Source organism: Gossypium hirsutum, chromosome D07 (genome assembly GCF_007990345.1).
Source record: "Gossypium hirsutum isolate 1008001.06 chromosome D07, Gossypium_hirsutum_v2.1, whole genome shotgun sequence".
Classification (NCBI taxonomy): Eukaryota; Viridiplantae; Streptophyta; class Magnoliopsida; order Malvales; family Malvaceae; genus Gossypium; species Gossypium hirsutum.
This window is the reverse complement of record NC_053443.1, coordinates 30,415,921-30,434,882: the sequence shown is the minus strand read 5'-3', so window position 1 is coordinate 30,434,882 and position 18,962 is coordinate 30,415,921. Positions and strand designations below refer to the sequence as shown.

Sequence of the window (18,962 nt, the reverse complement as noted above, 5' to 3'; positions counted from 1 at the left end):
ATTGCATTACAGAGTTTTTCAAGTAGACATATTGATGTGATCATTGAGGAATAATGAGATGGAGAAAAGTGGAGATTTACAGGTTTTTATGGTTCCCCTTATTCATATGATAGGGAGGAATCATGGAACTTGTTACGACAATTAAGAAACCAATGAGATGACCCATGGCTGGTTTGTGGGGATTTTAATGAAATCTTATATGGTTTTGAAAAGAAAGGTGGTTTGCCTAGATAAGAGAGAAGGATGGAAGCATTTCGAAAGGCTTTGGAAGATTGTTGTTTAATGGATTTGGGTTATTCAGGTAAGAGGTTTATGTGGGAGAGGGGAAATCTGCCAGAAACTAATATCCAAGAAAGATACAGAACGATGGAGTGACTTATTTCCAAATTTTCTAATTCAACATCTCCCACATTCATTCTCAGACTATTGTCCACTTCTTATTGATACGGATCACAGAGTTAAAAGGATAGCAGATCAGAGGTTCAGGTTTGAAGCATGGTAGATTTTGGAAGAGACATCATTGGATGAGACTAAAAGTATTTGGGAAAACTCAACAAGAGACCTTGTGAAGAAGCTGGAAAATTTAAAACAAGGGTTACAAAGGTGGAGTGTCCGGTTCCAACAGAATAAAAGGATGAAAAAGGAGGTCTTATTGTCAAAATTAGAAATGTTGCTTGAAGCGGATAGAAGTGAGGAGAACTTGGCAGAGATTATTGACACAAAAATCCATCCGAATTTAAAAATTGAGAAGGATGAAAGCTATTGGGAGCAGAGGGCCAGAATTAATTGGTTGAAAATGAGAGACAGAAATACAACTTTTTTTCATAAACAAGCATCGCAACGAAGGAAGCAAAATAGAATCCACAAGCTGCAAGGTGAAGACGGCAGGGAGACGGATGAATTGAAGGATATGGAGGAAATTGCCAGATCATACTTTTTACGTTTGTTTTCAATAGGAGGGAAAAATAACTTTGAAAATATCTTGACAGGTATTAGAAAGTGTATTTCTGAGGAAGATAACATTAAACTGAAGGTAAGGTTCACAAAGGAGGAAATTCGGGAAGCTCTTTCAGGAATGGGTCCTACAAAAGCACCGGAAGAGGATGGTTTCCCAGCCTTATTCTATCAAAAGTGTTGGTCAATTGTTGGGGATGTCGTCTCCAATTTTTGTCTCCAAAGATTAAACGAAGGTATGGAGTTACATTCAATTAATAAAACAAATATTGTGCTCATCCCAAAAATCCAGAATCCCTCAAGCATTACCCATTTTAGACCTATTAGTTTATGTAATGTGATTTACAAATTGATTGCTAAAGTCATTGCGAATAGGCTACGGGGGATAATTCATAAATGTATTGATTTAGCACAGAGTGCTTTTGTTCCAAGAAGGCTGATTTCTGATAATATGTTACTTGCTTATGAAATTCTACACACTTTAAAACTGAAGAGATTGGGGAAAAAAGGATTCATGGTTGTTAAACTGGACATGAGTAAGGCATATGATATGGTTGAATGAGGGTTTGTTAAAGGAGTAATGGAAAAATTGAGTTTTGACCCAGGATGGGTTGATTTAGTACTGAATTGTGTCTCTTCAGTCTCATACTCTGTGAGTTTCAATGGAAATATTGGTCAAACGTTTCTCCCATCGAGAGGTCTTAGGCAAGGGGATCCTCTAAGTCCATTTTTATTTCTTATTTGTGGAGAAGGACTCTCAAGTCTAATAAGGTTAGCAAAAGAGGATAATGTTCTTAAAGGTGTTAAAGCAAGTCAAAGAGGGCCAGCTATCTCTCATTTACTATTTGCAGCTGATTGTATTTTATTTGCAGAAGCTATGGATAGGGGAGCACATTCATTAAAACATATACTGCAAGAATACGAGACAAGTTCTGGGCAATGTGTGAATTTTGAAAAATCGACTGTTTTCTTCAGTACTAATACAAAAGAGAGTGAAAGGAGTGTTGTTTCACAGATCCTTGGAGTCAGAAGAGCTAATGATTTTGAGTGATATCTAGGATTTCCTAGTATGGTGGGGAAAAAAAGAGATTATCTTTTCAAAATTTGAAGGACAGACTTAAGCAAAAAATTGACAGTTGGAGTATTAGGTATCTCTCACAAGGAGGAAAGGAAGTGTTTATTAAGGCAGTTCTCCAAGCTATTCCAACATACTCGATGGCTTGTTTTCTACTCCCTAAGACGCTTTGTACTGATTTGGATAGAATAATAGCCAACTTCTGGTGGCAAAAGAGATTTAATAGAAAAGGTATCCACTGGTGCACTAGGAAGGATATATGTCTATTAAAAGAAGATGGTGGTCTCAGTTTTCGTGATTTTGCTAAATTTAACGTTGCATTATTAGCGAAACAGGGATGACGTCTTATTAATTATCCAAATTTATTATTGGCCCGTGTTTTGAAAGCAAAATATTTTCCCAATTCAGATTTCTACAAAGCTCAGTTGGGGAATTTACCTTCATTTACCTGGAAAAGTATATCGGCTGCGAGAGGACTTCTTGATAAGGACGCTGTTGGAGGGTGGGGAGAGGTGATCAAATTTTCATACGAGGAGATTCATGGATACCGGGGATCGAAGCTGACAGAATTACGATTCAAGAAGATAATGAAAATGTTAAATTAGTCTCGGATTTAATTGAGCCAAATAGCAGGAGCTGGAAAACAGAGCTGATAAGAAATACCTTTCAACCAGATGTTGCAGAGCAAATATTACAAATCCCTCTTGCGGAGACGGAAAAGAAGACCTTCAAGTATGGTGAGGAGAACCGACAGGGGAGTTCTCGGTGAGGAGTGCCTACAAACTGTTACATGGTTCTAATCTGGACCCTAATGGTTTATTATTACATAACGAGACAAAAAATTTCTACAATAAATTATGGAAGTTACATATCCCTTCAAAGATTCAGATGACAATTTGGAGGATTTCTTGGGATTTTATCCCTTCCTTTGTCAACCTCAAAATAAAGAGGGTAGTGATGAACACTCTTTGTCCTAGGTGCGGTTGTGCTGAAGAAAATAGCTGGCATATTTTTATTTAGTGCCCTAGATCAATGGAAGTTTGGAATCAGTTAAATTTATCGTGGGTGCTGAATTAGAGTATAAATAACATGTGGGGATGGCTTACCTGGGTTTTTGATCGAGGTAATGAAGAACAGCTTCAACTTTTCTGTTGTAGCCTTTGGTTCATCTGGTTTAGCAGAAATAATCTCGTATATGAAAAAAGACTCAAGTCAGGATCAGAAATAGCGAGGAAAATCAGAGTCTATATTACAGAACTTGCAGTAACAAAAGTAAGAAATCTTACTCTCCATTCATCTAACAATCTCCAACAGATACACAAAAGGGGATGGACCTTCATTCATTTTGATGCAGCTTACGATCGTCTGGAGTTCAGATCGGCTTCAGGTATAATAGTACGGAATGAGAATAGAGAGATTCTTGCATCACAGGCAGTCATTCACTCCAACATTGCAGATCCATTCACAGCAGAGGCATATGCAGGGTTACAGGCAATAAAATTAGGGATTAGACTGGGAGTCAATAAATTAACAGTTTTAGGAGATTCCAAAACTGTTATCAAGAAATGCCAAAGCTTCTTCACGGATAAATCAGTCATTGGAGCAATTATCACAGATATCCAAAGTCTAAAAAACAGGTTTCAGGAGATTGAGTTTACTTTCGTCCCTAAAGCACAGAATATCTATGTCCATACTATAGCAAAGGAGGCTTTTAGAAGAAGAGAAAGTTTTTACCTGGAGAGGAAAATCCCAGAAGTGGTTCGGAGAACGGTAGGAAATCTCTGGCCAAATCCTCCGGATTGAAGAAAGGGAAAGGTTTTCATTAAAAGATAGCAGAGACAAAGCATAAATTGGTAACCTGCTATCATTATGACTGGATTAGGGGTGTGCATTCGGTTAACCGACCGGTTAACCGACCCGAATTAGTAATAACCGAATTAACCGACCTTCAAAATTTTTTAACCGTTAACCGAACCGAATTTTTTTAAAAAAAATTTAACCGAACCGAATTTTTTTCGGTTAAACCGGTCGGTTAACCGAATTAACCGAAAATCATATAATTTTTATTTTTGGTTAAAAATTAACCGATTTAACCGACTTAACCGATTTAACTGATTTAACCGACTTAACCAATTTAACCGATTTAACCGACTTAACCGACTTAACCGATTTAGTTCAACTGAAATATCAGAATCGATGTATATTGTATGACCAGATAACACTGAGTCCATACTTCTATTGAGGACTCTTCCAGAATACCATACATTTGGCTTTCCTATCATGTCTAGTTTCTTTGCTTCATGAAAATCGGCAACAAGACATGAGTTTTTGGAAGCAGTAGACCCAGCAAGCCGATTCAACTCATCTACACATGCGGCATTATCTTCTGCACCCTTCACAATGTAGAGTGATTCACTTAACCTTACTGCATGAATGGAGAAAACAAAAATTATAAACTAACAGAAATCAAATTACCCCACAAAAATTATAAACTAACATTTCTGCTTCCATTAACAAGGCAAGCAACAACAGGTAACATAAGGTATCCTAATCTTAACAAGTAGTAGAATAACTGAGTTCGAATTTTCGTATTAAACAAGCATTGCAGCAAATCCTTCATATTGCAACAAAACATAACACAACAGGGAAGTATGAAATGAGAGGCATATCCTAATCTTACCATTCCTCTTGACACTATCCAAAAACCATCCAAGTTTAACAAGGAATAGACCATTTCTCGATCCATGTTTTACAGCGTGAACAACGTTTTGTTTAATTTAATTTGGGTTGTTGACAAAAGTCCAAGTATAATGAATACTGAATAGTGGTGGTCAATTTAAAATTTATTTCTCAAATATTGCTTCATTCCCAAATTTAATATCTTAAACAACAAAATCTCATCAATCTTAATGAAAAATTTCATTTATACTTGCACTGGATCCAATGTATTTTGATAAAGCTAATTATGCTTTACTATTTATATCATCTCTACTTTTAATTTTGTTAAATCAATTTATGTAATATTTTTAAAATATCACTTAGAATCTATGTCTAAAGTAAAGCAAATAAAAAAATATCAGCAAATTCCAGCAAAGGTCATATTAGATTACCATCATTAAATTAAAATAATAGAGAAACTAAATAAAAACGAGGTCATAATTAAATCTTTGATAAATTAGCAAATTTCAGCAAAGGATCTCAGTCACCCACGCAATAAAGGATGAAGAAGAAAAGCACTGGAGACTTTAAATAGATTAATTTAATATGTAAAAAAATCTTGCAGTGATTTGAAACTTAGAAAGAAAAAGAAAAACTAAAGAAGAAAGAACTGAAGAAAAATGTAGAAAACTTAAAAAGAAACGAAGGAAACGTGTGCATGTTCGACTGAGATTTTATTCATTTTTAACAAAAAGAGACTTTTTGTAGCAACTTCAAAGTGGAATCACTGGACGTCCATTACGGCATGTTACCAGTGAAGAAATTGGAAAAAAAACAAAACCCTAAATTAAAAATATATCTGCCATTGAAGAAATTGGAAAAAAAAAACAAAGGGAAGTTAGAAGAAAGCAAACCTAGCCTCTGGGTTTTGGTGTGCTGGAAGAGAAACGGACAGCAAAAATGGTGAATTTTCCCGATTTGACTGAAAATCTGAGATTGAGACTGAGAAATGAGAAATGGCCGACTGAGAAATGACTGAAAATAGTGTTACAAGTACCCTACCTGCAAAATGTTTGGTTATTGGGCTTGGAGCCTGAGTGCTCTTGAGAAAATATTTGGTTATTGGGCTTGGAGCCTGGAGGAGAAAAAATAAATTGGGTTGGCCGGCTGGGTTTACTTTAAGGCCCATTATGCTGCAAAATTCGGTTAACCCGAAAAAATTCGGTTAACCGACCGGTTTCGAACCGATTTAACCGTTAACCGAAAATTTAAAAAATTCTTAACCGACCCCCGACCGAAAAAATTCGGTTAACCGACCGATTAACCGAATTCGGTCGGTTAACCGAATTTTTTCGGTTTTACCCGAATTTTGCACACCCCTAGACTGGATGGTGGATTTGAAAAGACGATAATTAATGGTGTCCAACTATCTAGATTTGACTGGTATAGGATTAGCTTTATTTTCAAATTTTGTTTATTTTGGTCAAGATGGGCTAGTTTAAGCCCAATTTATTTTCTTTCTCTAGTCCTTATTGTAGTGGCTATTAGCCCAATTTTCTTTTTTACATATGATATAAATCCAGTCAGAATTATTAAAAAAAAACAATCTATCTACTTCTACAAATAAATAAATTAATGTTTTATTTAATTATATAATTTTTTACATCATCTTTTCTATATAATATCATAGATAAGAGATAGAATAACACTCTTTAAACTCGTGTCAAATAACAATTCATTCCGGTTAAAAAATAAAGATGCATGTGACATAAAAGTAGCATTTCTAAAAGGCTAAAGAAAAGAGTATAAAGAATATTTTGTGCCGGATCTCATACTTTTCATGTATCTAAAAGCTCCTTTCTGCATTACAGTTAACAGGAAGAGAAAGTAAAGAGTGAAGGAACTTTACTTTTACGCACCAAAACTTAACGAAGGGGCGACATTACGAAATCTATTCGCCTCAGATACATGGTTTCCGAAGACATCAATTGACCAAAATACCCCTTCAAATAGACAGTTTACTTACGTGTCTTATTCTCAGGCAGCCCCGCAACCAAATATTTACGTCTCAGACCCGTTCCCCACGCTTTCGATCCCAACGTGCTCACACCTCTCTCTTGAGGTCTCCATTTTTTTCCCGAAAATTATATTTAATATTCCTTTTATCCAAACGATCATCAGATCACGGCCAACACTTGGTTCACCGAATTTGAATAGATCTGGAGAACGAACAGGGCGTTTGCCGCGTCGACCGAGGGAGCTCTCCGGAGCCGGTGATGGCGGCGTCGCCGGAGCATCGTGATGATTCCTCCTCCTCCTCTTCCGTAGATATTCCGGTCAAAAAAGAGCTAGAAATATGCGTCGATGCTAAACAGATAGATAGTGGCGGAGACTCCCGGGAAGCCGCCAGTGGCGACAATTCCCGCGCCGGAGTTGATTTTGCATTGAATAACGGTGCTGCTGAGCCTTATAGTGCGTTGAGTTCCATTCATGATCTTCTCTTCGTTTTAGTAATCTAATTCGAAATTCGAGCGTTTTACGATTTCTTTCTGGACATTTCTACGATTAGCTCGGTCAAGTTTGACTTAAATTTAGACCAGATTTGACTTCCTCCGTTTTGTTATTTCTTTTTAAGCTTTTAACTTTGATTGTTTGGGAATTGTAATTACATATTATCGTAGGTGAATATTCATATGTTGTCGTTAAAATTGATGGTGTAATTTGCTATTTATTGGGTACCACATTTCTTTATTAGCTGCAATACAATGGACTACTGGCTTACGCATCTAAAGGATTTAAAGTTTGAGAGTTTATTTTGGGTGCCTTTGGTGGGTTATAAGTTTAGACTTTGAAGCCTTTCTATTGGATATTGCTTTTCTGATGTAAATGATATAAATTTTGTATATAAAGAAAAAGACATAAAGGATATGAATGTAGCACAAATATCAATGCTATGTTCGTTGGGAGAGCAGTGAAGGGGAATGAAAGGAAAAGCAACTAGGAATGGTAGGAAGAAAAGTTATGCTTTCAGCATGTTGTGTGGTTTGTTGGAAGGAAAATAGAACGTCAAATAGAATTTTCATTTTAATGAGTGGAAAGTTTTCATTTTTCCCCAACTGGTAAATCCTGCCTCCATTTGGATTAAACAGTACACAAAATGTAAGTTCTTATAGTTAGGATTAACAAAGAACTGTTGGGAAGAGTTTGCAATTCTGTCATGAGCCATAGTCCTATTTCTAAGCTTTCGCCTGAATAATCTATATAACTAAGCTTAAATTTTATGATATGCTTTCTAATTGTTATGTACAAGCCTAAATTTCTTATATATTTTACTACATTCAGGCATTGTTCACCGAAGCTTTTCTGAAGTTGGAGCATTGCGTGTGGGCACTTCAAACATTGAAAAGTTGGATTCAAGCCAGCCTAAATTGGTAAAATCAAAAACTGAGGCACCAAGACATAGGAGCATACTTGCTGAAGATGCAGCACAGATTTTTGACAATAAGATGTCTGCCCAAAAGAAGGTACGAAGTTTTCTGAATGCTACATGTTTTCAGAGAATGATTGCTTGATGCTGGTTGATTTAATATTGTCTCAGTTATATAATTCTATGTTAAGAACTTGTAAATACAAAGATGCATATAATTTCTTGGGGGTAGAATTGAGGAACTGACGGTTAAAGAGGAGTTTCAAAACCATCCATTGGTTAAGGATTTTGAAGCACTTTCATAGGTCCCTTTGGTGTAGTTGTTGTACTTGTACTTGTGACATGTGAATGTGCATGTGCTGCTGAATATGTTTGAAAGCTTTTGGAAAATTTTATTTCATACAGTCAGGGGGTGGATATGTTGAGGAGGTAATGAAAACAGCTGTCATTTACCAAAAAGAATTAGATACCTTGTTACACAAGAAGAGATAAAATGATCACCCTTTGGCCTTTTTGGATCTGATCTATGTTTGAGGGGATTGGATAAGAGATGTAATGCAGAAAACTTAGAGAAATTGAAAATGATGTGGTGGAGTGGTCCTTGCATCTTATCATCTATGAAAAGTGGGCTGCATCTTTGAAGGAGAAAAAATGAATGTATATAGTAGGTTTTAAACTTAGTTGACTTTGCCAGGAGAAAAAGATGAGTTTACATGTAGGAGGTTTCAACTTTTAAACTTAGTTGATATCTTCAGTAGTTTGAAGGATTTGATTGTTCATGTTTATTGACTAGAATAAATGTTGTTTAATTATTTTTGGGTAATCTCCATCTACACCCTTTGTAGTTTGGACCTTTCTGACATAGCACCTTGTGCTTATATTTTTTTCTTATTTGTTTCCTTCAAATAGGCCATTGTGGTAATGTTCCATTCTTATAAAGTTAAAAGGAAAAAGCCTTAAGTGTGAATTTGGGGTATTTTGGTGATTTTACCAGATGAAATTAATGGTATAATTCTGTGTGGGAGTGGGAGCTTTATCATTGGGGGCTATTTGGAGGGGGAAAAAACACAAGGGTGCTTATGAGAAAGGTCCAATGAAAGGTAACTAGTATCCTGAATTTTTGTGAGTTTCCGTGTTATGTTGTTCATATAATTTTCTGAACCTGCATGTCCACATCTGTGCTTCTTACTTGAGGAACTTTTATGAATTAGAATGTTATGAACACTTTAAAAATCATATAAATAAAATATTATAGAATGTTATAAGCACTTTAAAAATCATTAAAAATAAAATTTAATGTTCAGAACTGTTATTATATTTTATAAGAATTGTGCAAATTTGAAAAAGTTCATGACTTCAATGGCAGCTGCTTCATTCACAATTGTGATGACTGAAAAGTGATCGCTATTTAAATCCCTGGCTAGGATTATTAGCATTTAGCACAGGTACAGGCATACATTAATCTCTATCTAAATGGTTTAGCTTAATAATGGGTGGTTTCTTGAATGGTGTGAAAGCTTGATCTTTTCAGATTTGTGTAAGTGGTAATATTATTATATTTATAAATCTGTGCAGCTTCAATTGTTGAACAGAATAGCTACCGTGAAAGATGATGGGACTGTGGAGTTCGAAGTGCCAGTAGATGTTGATCCCCATGTTCTTTCTTGTGGATTAAGAGATGAACATATTGAAGTTGCTGAAGAAGAGTCACCTGAAGCAGATATTCAGTGTATTCCACCACTGCAAGTAGTGATACTTATAGTTGGCACACGTGGAGACGTGCAGCCATTTATTGCCATTGGCAAACGCCTCCAGGTTGAGATAGTGTTTTATTATTTGGGCCTCTTTCCATTTTTGTTATTTTGTTAATGTGAATAAATTTTTCTGTTCATTTAAATTCATTAACTTTGTTGTAATCTCATGCGATTTCTGGTAGCATGCTTGTGCTTAGAAAAATGGAGCAATTTTCTTTTGAAACCAGTTAGTTGAAGACTGAATTATTACTCTTGTTCCCCCCCCCCCCCCCCCCCGCGCCCGCCCCCACCAAAAAAAAATATTAATATAACCATGTAAATTATATTAAAATCAGATTCTCAGTATTTAAAGCTAAGCAAGGGAATGCTTCTTAGTCCTCACATTGACTAAGGTAAAAGAGATAAAAGAAATATTTTAGTCAATAGAAGGCAGCTCTGGTATGAGCAATTTGCTTATAGTCTATTGACTCTTAAGTGTTGGATTTTGGTGATGATCATTTAGGGTAGCTTGTAATTGTTGAGGATCAAAGCATTGCTTGCCTTTACTAATCAATATTGCTGCGTACCAACTGGGGAGTGCTAGGCTTTGCTGAATTTCTTTTCTGCCACTGTCTTAATTCATTGCCCTGACTTAATTTTATTTTTTATTTTAAGAAATAAGATTAAGTTTTTGAAATCTTTTTTGGTGTATAAGTGCAAATCATGGTTTTATAAGCAGTACTGGTTTTTCATTTTGTTAGAATAGGTATGTGTTCTTTTTGAAACCCTGCATATTGGCAACTATATTCATACTGCTTTTTGCTCACTTGAAATGGATAAGAAATGTGAAAGCCTTAAGTTCAATCCTCTTTATTGCTTGTTTCAATTGTTACCACGAGAAATGATGTTTTGCATGCAGGAATATGGTCATCGTGTAAGATTGGCAACTCATTCAAATTTCAAAGAGTTTGTGCTAACTGCTGGGCTCGAGTTCTATCCATTAGGTGGAGATCCAAAAGTTCTTGCCGGTTGTACGTATCTAACTTATTATCTTATGTTTTTCTGGTGTAACCTTAATGGGATTCTATTAAGATTATTTTTAGTCGGTTCCTAATTCAAATTAGGGACTTGAATAGCATTTAAAATTACCTAATTGATAGATATTCTTGATGCATATGTGCAGCACTGAGCCCTTTTTATTTTCAATTGCTTACCACGCAACTTCAGTTAGAGTATATAGGTGTTAAGTTGAAGACTATTCACTATGGCCAAAGTAATATGTGACCTAATTATTTCCAGCAGGGTTTTTTTTACGATTTCCTTTCACTTGACCTTTTCCCCTGAGCAGATATGGTTAAAAATAAGGGCTTTTTGCCATCAAACCCTTCTGAGATTCCTATTCAGCGAAATCAAATGAAGGAAATTATCTACTCTTTACTTCCTGCTTGCAAAGAACCTGATCCTGATTCTGGTATTCCTTTTAAGGCAGATGCAATCATTGCAAATCCTCCAGCATACGGTTAGATTTCTTTTCTTTTCATGCTTTAATGTGTCCCAATATACAGCTATATGGATGTAAATACATGCTTAAGTATGCATTTATGAGTCTGTATAATGGAAATATACATGTCTAAGATTATGGTGTTTTGCTTTAAAGTTAAACTTATTATAGATCTTTGATTTTGCACTCATTTCTCATGTATAGAATAAGGAACTCCAGCGATATTGAAGAAAAAATATTAGATTTACTCTTTTAGCATTCTTCTTTAGTTTCTTACACATTAGAGTTTGATGTAGTGAAAGTTTATGACTAAATCATAACTATAATGTGGAACAATTGGCGATAATAGAGAGAAAAAGGCTGAGAGAATGCTTTTTGCATTTTATTTCTTGGTTTTCTGCATAAGCTACACAGGGAAGAAAAAAAATCTGGAAAAAGAATCACTAATTAGCCTAATTACAAGATTTTCCTTAATCTTCTCCCTTAAATTCAGAAACATAGTTCCTATTTATTTCCCAATTTTATGGGATTTCGTTTTTTGGAAATTGGGATCCCCTACCATCCATAATAACAACACCCCCTCAAGCTGGCCGTAGATTTAAAACAAGCCAAGCTTGTGACTGAGAACCTCTGATGTGTTTTCCAGAAGCACTTTTGTTAAGATATCAACAACCAGAGTTAATGTAGGAACATAGAGTAATTTGACCCTACCTTTTTCTGTTTTCTCCTTTATAAAATAATGATCGATCTCTACGTGCTTGATCCTGTCATGATGTACATTATTGTTTGCAACCTTGATGGATGATTGATTGGCACAGAGCATTTTCATAGGACTGTTGGTTTCAACCTTTAATTCCTTTAGTACCCTTTCAAGCCATAATCCTTCACATATTCCATGTGGCATCGATGTAATTTCTGCCTCAGCGCTACTTTTAGATACTACAACCTGTTTTTTGCTTCACCCAGTGACAAGATTCCCTCAACTAAAGTACAAGATTTAGAAGTTGATTGTTTATCTTTTTTTTTTTTTTGAGCCTGCCCCTCTTGAAGTAGAGGCCCCTTTTAAGACTTTCTAGGAGTTATCTTTATGTATCTTAAAATTCTATAGATTGCTTCCATGTGTTCTTGTAGATCATTCATGATTTGGTATAGCACCAACTAAGAAAGCAATATCAAGTCTAGTGCATAACAAATATATCAATTTCCCAACAAGCCTCTGATATTTTCCTTTGTCAACTGGATACTTCCGTTAGACCCCAATATTTGACTTGTATGCATTGAAGCACTTGCATGTTTACATTCGAGCATTCTAGTTTCTTTTAACGAATCAAGTACATACTTTCTTTGAGAGGAAAAATAGATTTCATTCCTTGAATGTGCCACTTCCGTCTCTAGGAAATACATAAGTTGTCCAAGGTTCTTGACTTGGAATTCTTTAGTCATTAACTCTTTTAGACTATTCATCTCCATGATATCATTCCATGTTAAGATTATATCTGAATACACAAGACGATTGAGAGTTTTATTGTCTCATGTATGTTTGATGAATAAAGTATGATATGCTTGACTTTAGAAGTATCCTTGTCTGTTTATAGCTTTAGCAAATGTATAAAACTAAGATTGGAGGAGATTGAGTGCATATGAAGATCTTTTCAGTTTAGATGCCTTGTTTTTGGTGTTCTATGTTTTGAAGCATGGTGGAATTTTCATGTACACTTCTTCTATTAGATCCCCATTCAACAAAACATTCTTAATGTCAAGTTGATGTAAGTGCTAATCAAGGTTTGCTTCCAAGAAGTCGATTGACTAGTAATAAAGGGAACTGATTGGTTGGCTTTGGTAAAGAAGAGTTGATGTTGTTTCAGCTGAAAAAGGTAAATAGTTGGAGCTATATGAAAATCCAAGAATATGCTTGTTTGAACGAAAGGGTAAAAGAAAAAGCATATAGGCCAAGATTGAAAATCATGTCGTTCAACAAAAAGCTCTAATACCATATTTAAGTAATAAGAGGCTTTTGCAATGGCTTGATTTATTGATAAAAACCTCCCTTTATAGAGGTAAATATAGTTATATAAAAATTCAAAGTACTAATTCAAAATTAAGACTAATAATTCAAAAAACAATTTAAAACTATGATAGTGTTAATAGCTAATTTATTTGAATGGTTCAAATCTAAGGTTACACTGTTATTTACCAAAAATTAAATTTGGACCAGATTTTTGATTTTTCTGAATTTGTGTTGATTCCTCAATCTCCTCTTGAATTCTTTTCTTTCTAGTGTATACTATCAGGTTTTTATTGGGTTTTAAAGGTGTTTCTTGTGTTTCTATTGCGTGGGTTTGAGACTCATGCCTAACTTTTGACCTTGGATCCTTTGTAGGATTGGGATTGGGTAGATATTCTTGTTGGCAACTTTGGGGGTTCTATGTGGAACTCTCTAGATAAGAGTTCTTGTACTAGTTCATCATAATTCATTCGGTTATCCTAAAGCCAATATTTCTAGTATTGGTTCACTTCTCTTTGGAAAGCAAATTTGGGGGTAATGTGTCATTGATCCGAATTCCTAACAAACCTTCTTGGTTTGTCTTGACCTGAGAGTTAACCAAGATGCTGATATATGTAATAAGGATTGTTGCTTTATGTCTTGCCTTCAAGTTGAATCATCAATACAATAGCCAAATAGGATTGACTACCATTTCCACCCTCGTCAAAATTGGATGAATGGTTTCTTGGATTAAGTTTATCCTAATGAGTAATATCAATCATTAATAAATTTGCTTAAAGAACGTAACCTCCATGGTGTTATAATATTTGCAGGTAATGTGAGAATAACACTTGTATCCTTTTTGGTTTGGAGAATACTTGACAAAAGTACACTTGATGGCTCTAGGATCTAGTTTACCCCAGTGATGTTTGTGAATATGGATAGAAGCTATGCACCCAAATATCTTGAAAGGAATGGTTGACATAAGGAATGTATTTGGAAAAGATTTAAGCAACACCTGGCAATGAGCTTGAAATTTTAAGAGTTTTAAAGGGCATTCTATTGATTAGACATATGGATGTGAGAATGGTTTCCCCCTAAAAACTGTTGGTGCATGAGATAATTACATGATGGCCCTTGCAATCTCAAGCAAGTGCTTATTTTTCCTCTCATTATAGTCATTTTGTTGGGGTGTGTCTGTGCATGGGCCTTGGTGGAGACTTTACCTTCATTTGTTAGATAATACCTTGGGTTGGTTTTGAGGTATTCCTTAGCATTGTCAGTTCTTAGGACTTGTAGCTTTGTTTGAAAATTTTGAAAATTTGTCCTACCTCAGGTTTTGGTTTACTAGGAATACCCATGTAGCTCTAGTTTGATTGTCTAAAAAGGAAACAAATCAATGGGAGCAAGTAATAGTTCTTACCCTAGGTGGTCCCCACACATCATTATGGATTATCGAGAAAGGTTTAGATGGCTTATATGACTGACTAGGATAGATATTTCATGTATGTATGGAGAGTTGACAAATCTCATTGAAATGCACATGGTATTTTATTCATAAAGAAAGAAGGAAATATCTTCTCAAAATACACAAAATTTGGATGTCCTAGTCTATATCTCCATCTCATAACAAGATTATTATATGAGGGATTGACCCATAAGACACTTGGGCATGGTTGGCTTTATCCTTCTTCTATCAAGTCTTTTGAGAAGATATAGATTGAAGCACAATTCAACATTGCCAATTGTCCTTCCCGAGTTCAAATCTTGAATCTCACACAAGTTTTGAGAAAAGAAGAGTAACAATTTCTTTTTTCTTCTAAATTTGCTTATGGACAAAATATTACAATCTAGATTTGGAACAAAAAGGACCAAATTGTGGGTTAGGACCTAAAATTTAACAAAACCTGTTATAACTACATTGTGAGAGATCAATATGTTATCCTTATTGTTAGATTCTCATAACATGGGTTTAAAGATTTAAATTAGGTCTTATCACTTGTTATATAGTCAATTGTTCCCAAATCAACAATCTAATCCCTTAACTTCCCTTTCTGGAATTGAAGTCATACAAATCATTACTATTATGAGCCAACGATGTGATTCTAGATGCAAAGGAAGGAGCAGGGGTTGAAAATTGAGCCTAATTGATGTACTTTTGGAGTATTCCATCTGTTCTTTGCTGAATGCCAAGGACTCAACTGTTGGAGAGTTCCCTATGGGTACCTCTATTATCTTTGTTATTATTGTGGCATGATGGCTTCTAACCCACATATTTCCTATGATTTTTTCAACAATTGTCTTATGGCTTGTTTGTTTGCAATGATGACACCATAGTGATAGGCTGAGTATCATGGGATGCTAAGGCAGAGGCTTTTGCCAATTTGTTAGATGTGTTCTCCCATCATGACTTTCACCTTGCTCTCTTCTCCGTGAACTTCTGAAAATACTTCATGAATACTTGGTAGTAGTTTCTGTCCCATGATCCTCCCTTAAACATCATCTAAGTTCTTGTTGAGCCCAACTAGGCACATATAAATCTATTTTCTTCCCACAATCTTCTTGCATTATAATTCACCATCCAGGTAACTCCATTCAATTTCCTCATAAATATGAATTTGTTACTAGTATTTATAGTATTGAAGTATTCGGTCATTGACATTTCTCCTTGTTTGAAGTCGTGTAGGAGATTTTAAGACTTCAAACAAAACTGACTTATTTTCATTATTGGGACTAATTACTTTAACTACATCCCTAATGTCTTTGGCAGTTTCATAAGAAGAAAATTTTCACCAATTTCATTGTTCATGGAATTAATCAACCTTGACATCATTGTATTATTTAGACTAAGTGATACGGGGTTGCGCGCGGACCAAGATCGAGTTGTCAAGTCACGAGAAACTCCTACGAAAACCCTAAACAATTAGATCTGAAACGAAACAGAAAAATTAAAAGATTAGAACTTTGAATTTCCAGATCTGAAATAAAATCCCCAAATCAGCAAAGAATCAAATTGAGAATAGAAATAAGTGTTAGGGTTCTTGAAACCCTCAAGGAGATTGTGATTCTGCCCAATTGAACACCAAGATAGTTTTTCCCAAATTTCGACAATCTAATTTCACCCAAAAAGAGTATGGAAAAACCCTAGAAATTGGGGATTTTTGGGCTGATTCCTTAAGATAGAAAAAGGCTGAAAACACAATAAGAACAGAAAATAGATTAGATAATGATTCAGCACAAGTAGAAATAAAAAAAGAATTGACAGTAAGAAATTAAAAGATAAGTCCTAAGAAGCCTTGAAATCTCGAAAGATCTCACAACTCCTTTCAAACGGCTCTAATCTCCCCTCCAAAGAATATCAATGGCAAGAAGAAGGTTGAAGATGGCTCCCACAATAAAAAAGATTGTTAAAACAACTTCTAAAGAAAACTCAAGAGAAAATCCTTGAAGAAGTCAAAGAAAATTCTGCTCTCAACAAATCTGAAATTTTAATAATAATGATAAGTGTTTAACAAGGTGGATAGCCATGCCTTTAAATAGGCCTTATAACTAGTCCTAATCTAATTAGAAAACTAAAATAAAAAAAACTCCTAATTATTTTAATATGGAAATTCGGTCAAAGGTCATTTTATCTGGGACTCTTGGACTGAATATTAACATAAAAATTTAAACTAAGTAAATAAATAAATAAATAAAATAAAAATAAAACTTTACAACTTGGGCCACTTTGACAATTTGGCCTGATTTTCAACTAAGTATGGATGGATTTCTTGATTGGGCTGAGAATTTGCTTATTGGGCCTCGCCTTCAAGAATTTGGGCTTTTGTGACTCGTATCATTCCCCCCTTCCTCAAAAAGATTCGTCCTCGAATCTGAAAAATCAAATGAACTCGACTTTCCTCTATCGAACGGGACTAATGGCAATTGAGTCCACTGAGAAAAATAGCCATGAGATAGTAAATAGTAACGGAAATAAGCTTGTAGTCCAATCATAAGCATAATAGAACAGGTATAACGCATGTGAATGGACAGATTCAGATTACCATGCAAACAATCTAATTTACTCACCACTGCCTCGTCAAATATTTGAAACAAAGATGGACATGTTTTAAGGTATTCAGTCGTCTCACATTGTTCCCACAAACCATGAATAAATTGCGAGTAATAAATCAAATGGTAAACATAATCGTCACAAGTAGGTATTTGAAAAGATTCACATGGTTCACAGAGTTGCATAATCATACCATGCATTAATCGACGGTCTATAGATTCACTCACACATGCATTATCAAAAACAAGAATCTTTTTATCAACCATCAAAACAGATAGATCATCAATAAATAAAATAGGACAGTCAAACACGTTTCGATCTAAGTGTTCATCAACACGATCTTTATCACTATCCGAGGAGTACAAAAGTGTTTCAAAGGTTTCAAGCATCTTACCTCGATAAGCAGAAGAATAAGGGTCGATTTTACCTTTTTCATTTAAAACAAACCTTCGCTCATCGGGGGCATAGTGTAGTCGAATCTCCGTTGTTGAGTTAACCTTTGTCAAATGGAACTCAAACTTCATGTACAACCACATAAACTGTTTAATGCACGAATATAAATTGAAAACAAATTTGGAAAATTTCGTTACTTTATTCTCCAAAACAGATTTGGACAAATTCAAGGATTTTACACAAGGTAAATCAAGAGAATAACAAATCACGCTTCTTTTCGTAATGACTTTATCAACCACAATCGAAGAGTAACAATTAATCGGATCCAAATGAGGGGATCTTTTAAGAACTAAGTCACCAAAAGTTTTATCAATAATTTTCAAATCTGCACTGGACTCGGTTTCTAAAATTTCCTTACCTCGCTTACCTTCGGGATCATGTAGTGTGATTTCATCTTTGCCTAAGTTGATCGTATGAAAGCGTCTTTCATTTGAGAGGTATTGAAGTTGAAAGTTATCTTTCGATCTTTCGGGAACCTGAAAAGTAGCAACACAAGAAAAATTCATATCTTGGTTAGTGGAAACATTCCTCACTACCCTTTCCACGTCTTTTTCTTTTGTTTCTTTTTCTAATTCATTTTCTCTTCTTTCTTCAATTTCTTTTTCACTCTCAATCTCTTTTTGCTCTTTCATTCTCTTTTTCTTTTCCTCACTTGTTTTAACAGAATTTTTCAGTTTGATTTGGTCCTCATGGACTTGTTCCGGAGTGAGCGGCACTAAGGTGAGTTTCTTTCCTTGATGCTTGAAAGAATACCTATTGGTACGACCATCGTGAGTGACTTTTCGATCCAGTTGCCATGGTTCTCCTAGCAACAAATGGCAGGCTTGAATAGGCATTACGTCGCACACAACTTCGTCTTGATACTTACCGATAGAAAAGGCGATGCGCACTTGTTGAGTGACCCTAAATTGGCCTTCGTTGCTAAGCCCTTGTAGTTGATAAGGTTGTGGATGCTTGGTAGTGGTTAAGCAAAGCTTTTCCACCATCGTCGTGCTGGCTATGTTTGAGCAACTTTCATCATCAATAATAACTCTACAAAGCTTACCTTGTACATGGCAGCGAGTATGAAAGAGATGTTCTCGTTGCTGCTCGCTCTTTGGTTTTGCCAAAGATGATTGTCCACGAT

The 18,962-nt window shown here is 35.3% G+C and overlaps 1 protein-coding gene and 1 long non-coding RNA gene across 3 annotated transcripts in view; one reads left to right on the top strand and one right to left on the bottom strand.

Moving 5' to 3' along the window:
• Positions 1-2,623: 2,623 nt before the first annotated feature.
• On the bottom strand, positions 2,624-3,971 carry LOC121219046 (uncharacterized). The gene is made up of 2 exons (XR_005915598.1): positions 3,316-3,971; positions 2,624-3,217 (listed from the first exon to the last, which is right to left on the bottom strand). It is a non-coding gene; the product is annotated as an uncharacterized lncRNA (long non-coding RNA).
• Positions 3,972-6,532: 2,561 nt separating this feature from the next.
• LOC107954925 (sterol 3-beta-glucosyltransferase UGT80A2) overlaps positions 6,533-18,962 on the top strand; it is a 38,583-nt gene continuing 26,153 nt past the window's right edge. Inside the window, exons 1-5 of one of the 2 annotated variants that reach the window (XM_041096502.1) lie at positions 6,533-7,159; positions 8,030-8,211; positions 9,690-9,929; positions 10,767-10,878; positions 11,196-11,366. In XM_041096502.1, coding sequence (XP_040952436.1) covers positions 6,964-7,159; positions 8,030-8,211; positions 9,690-9,929; positions 10,767-10,878; positions 11,196-11,366 — 901 coding nt within the window. In that variant the 5' untranslated portion in view covers positions 6,533-6,963. Of the gene's footprint in view, positions 7,160-8,029; positions 8,212-9,689; positions 9,930-10,766; positions 10,879-11,195; positions 11,367-18,962 lie in introns of those variants that run through there. The other variant, XM_041096503.1, reaches the window with a different exon arrangement.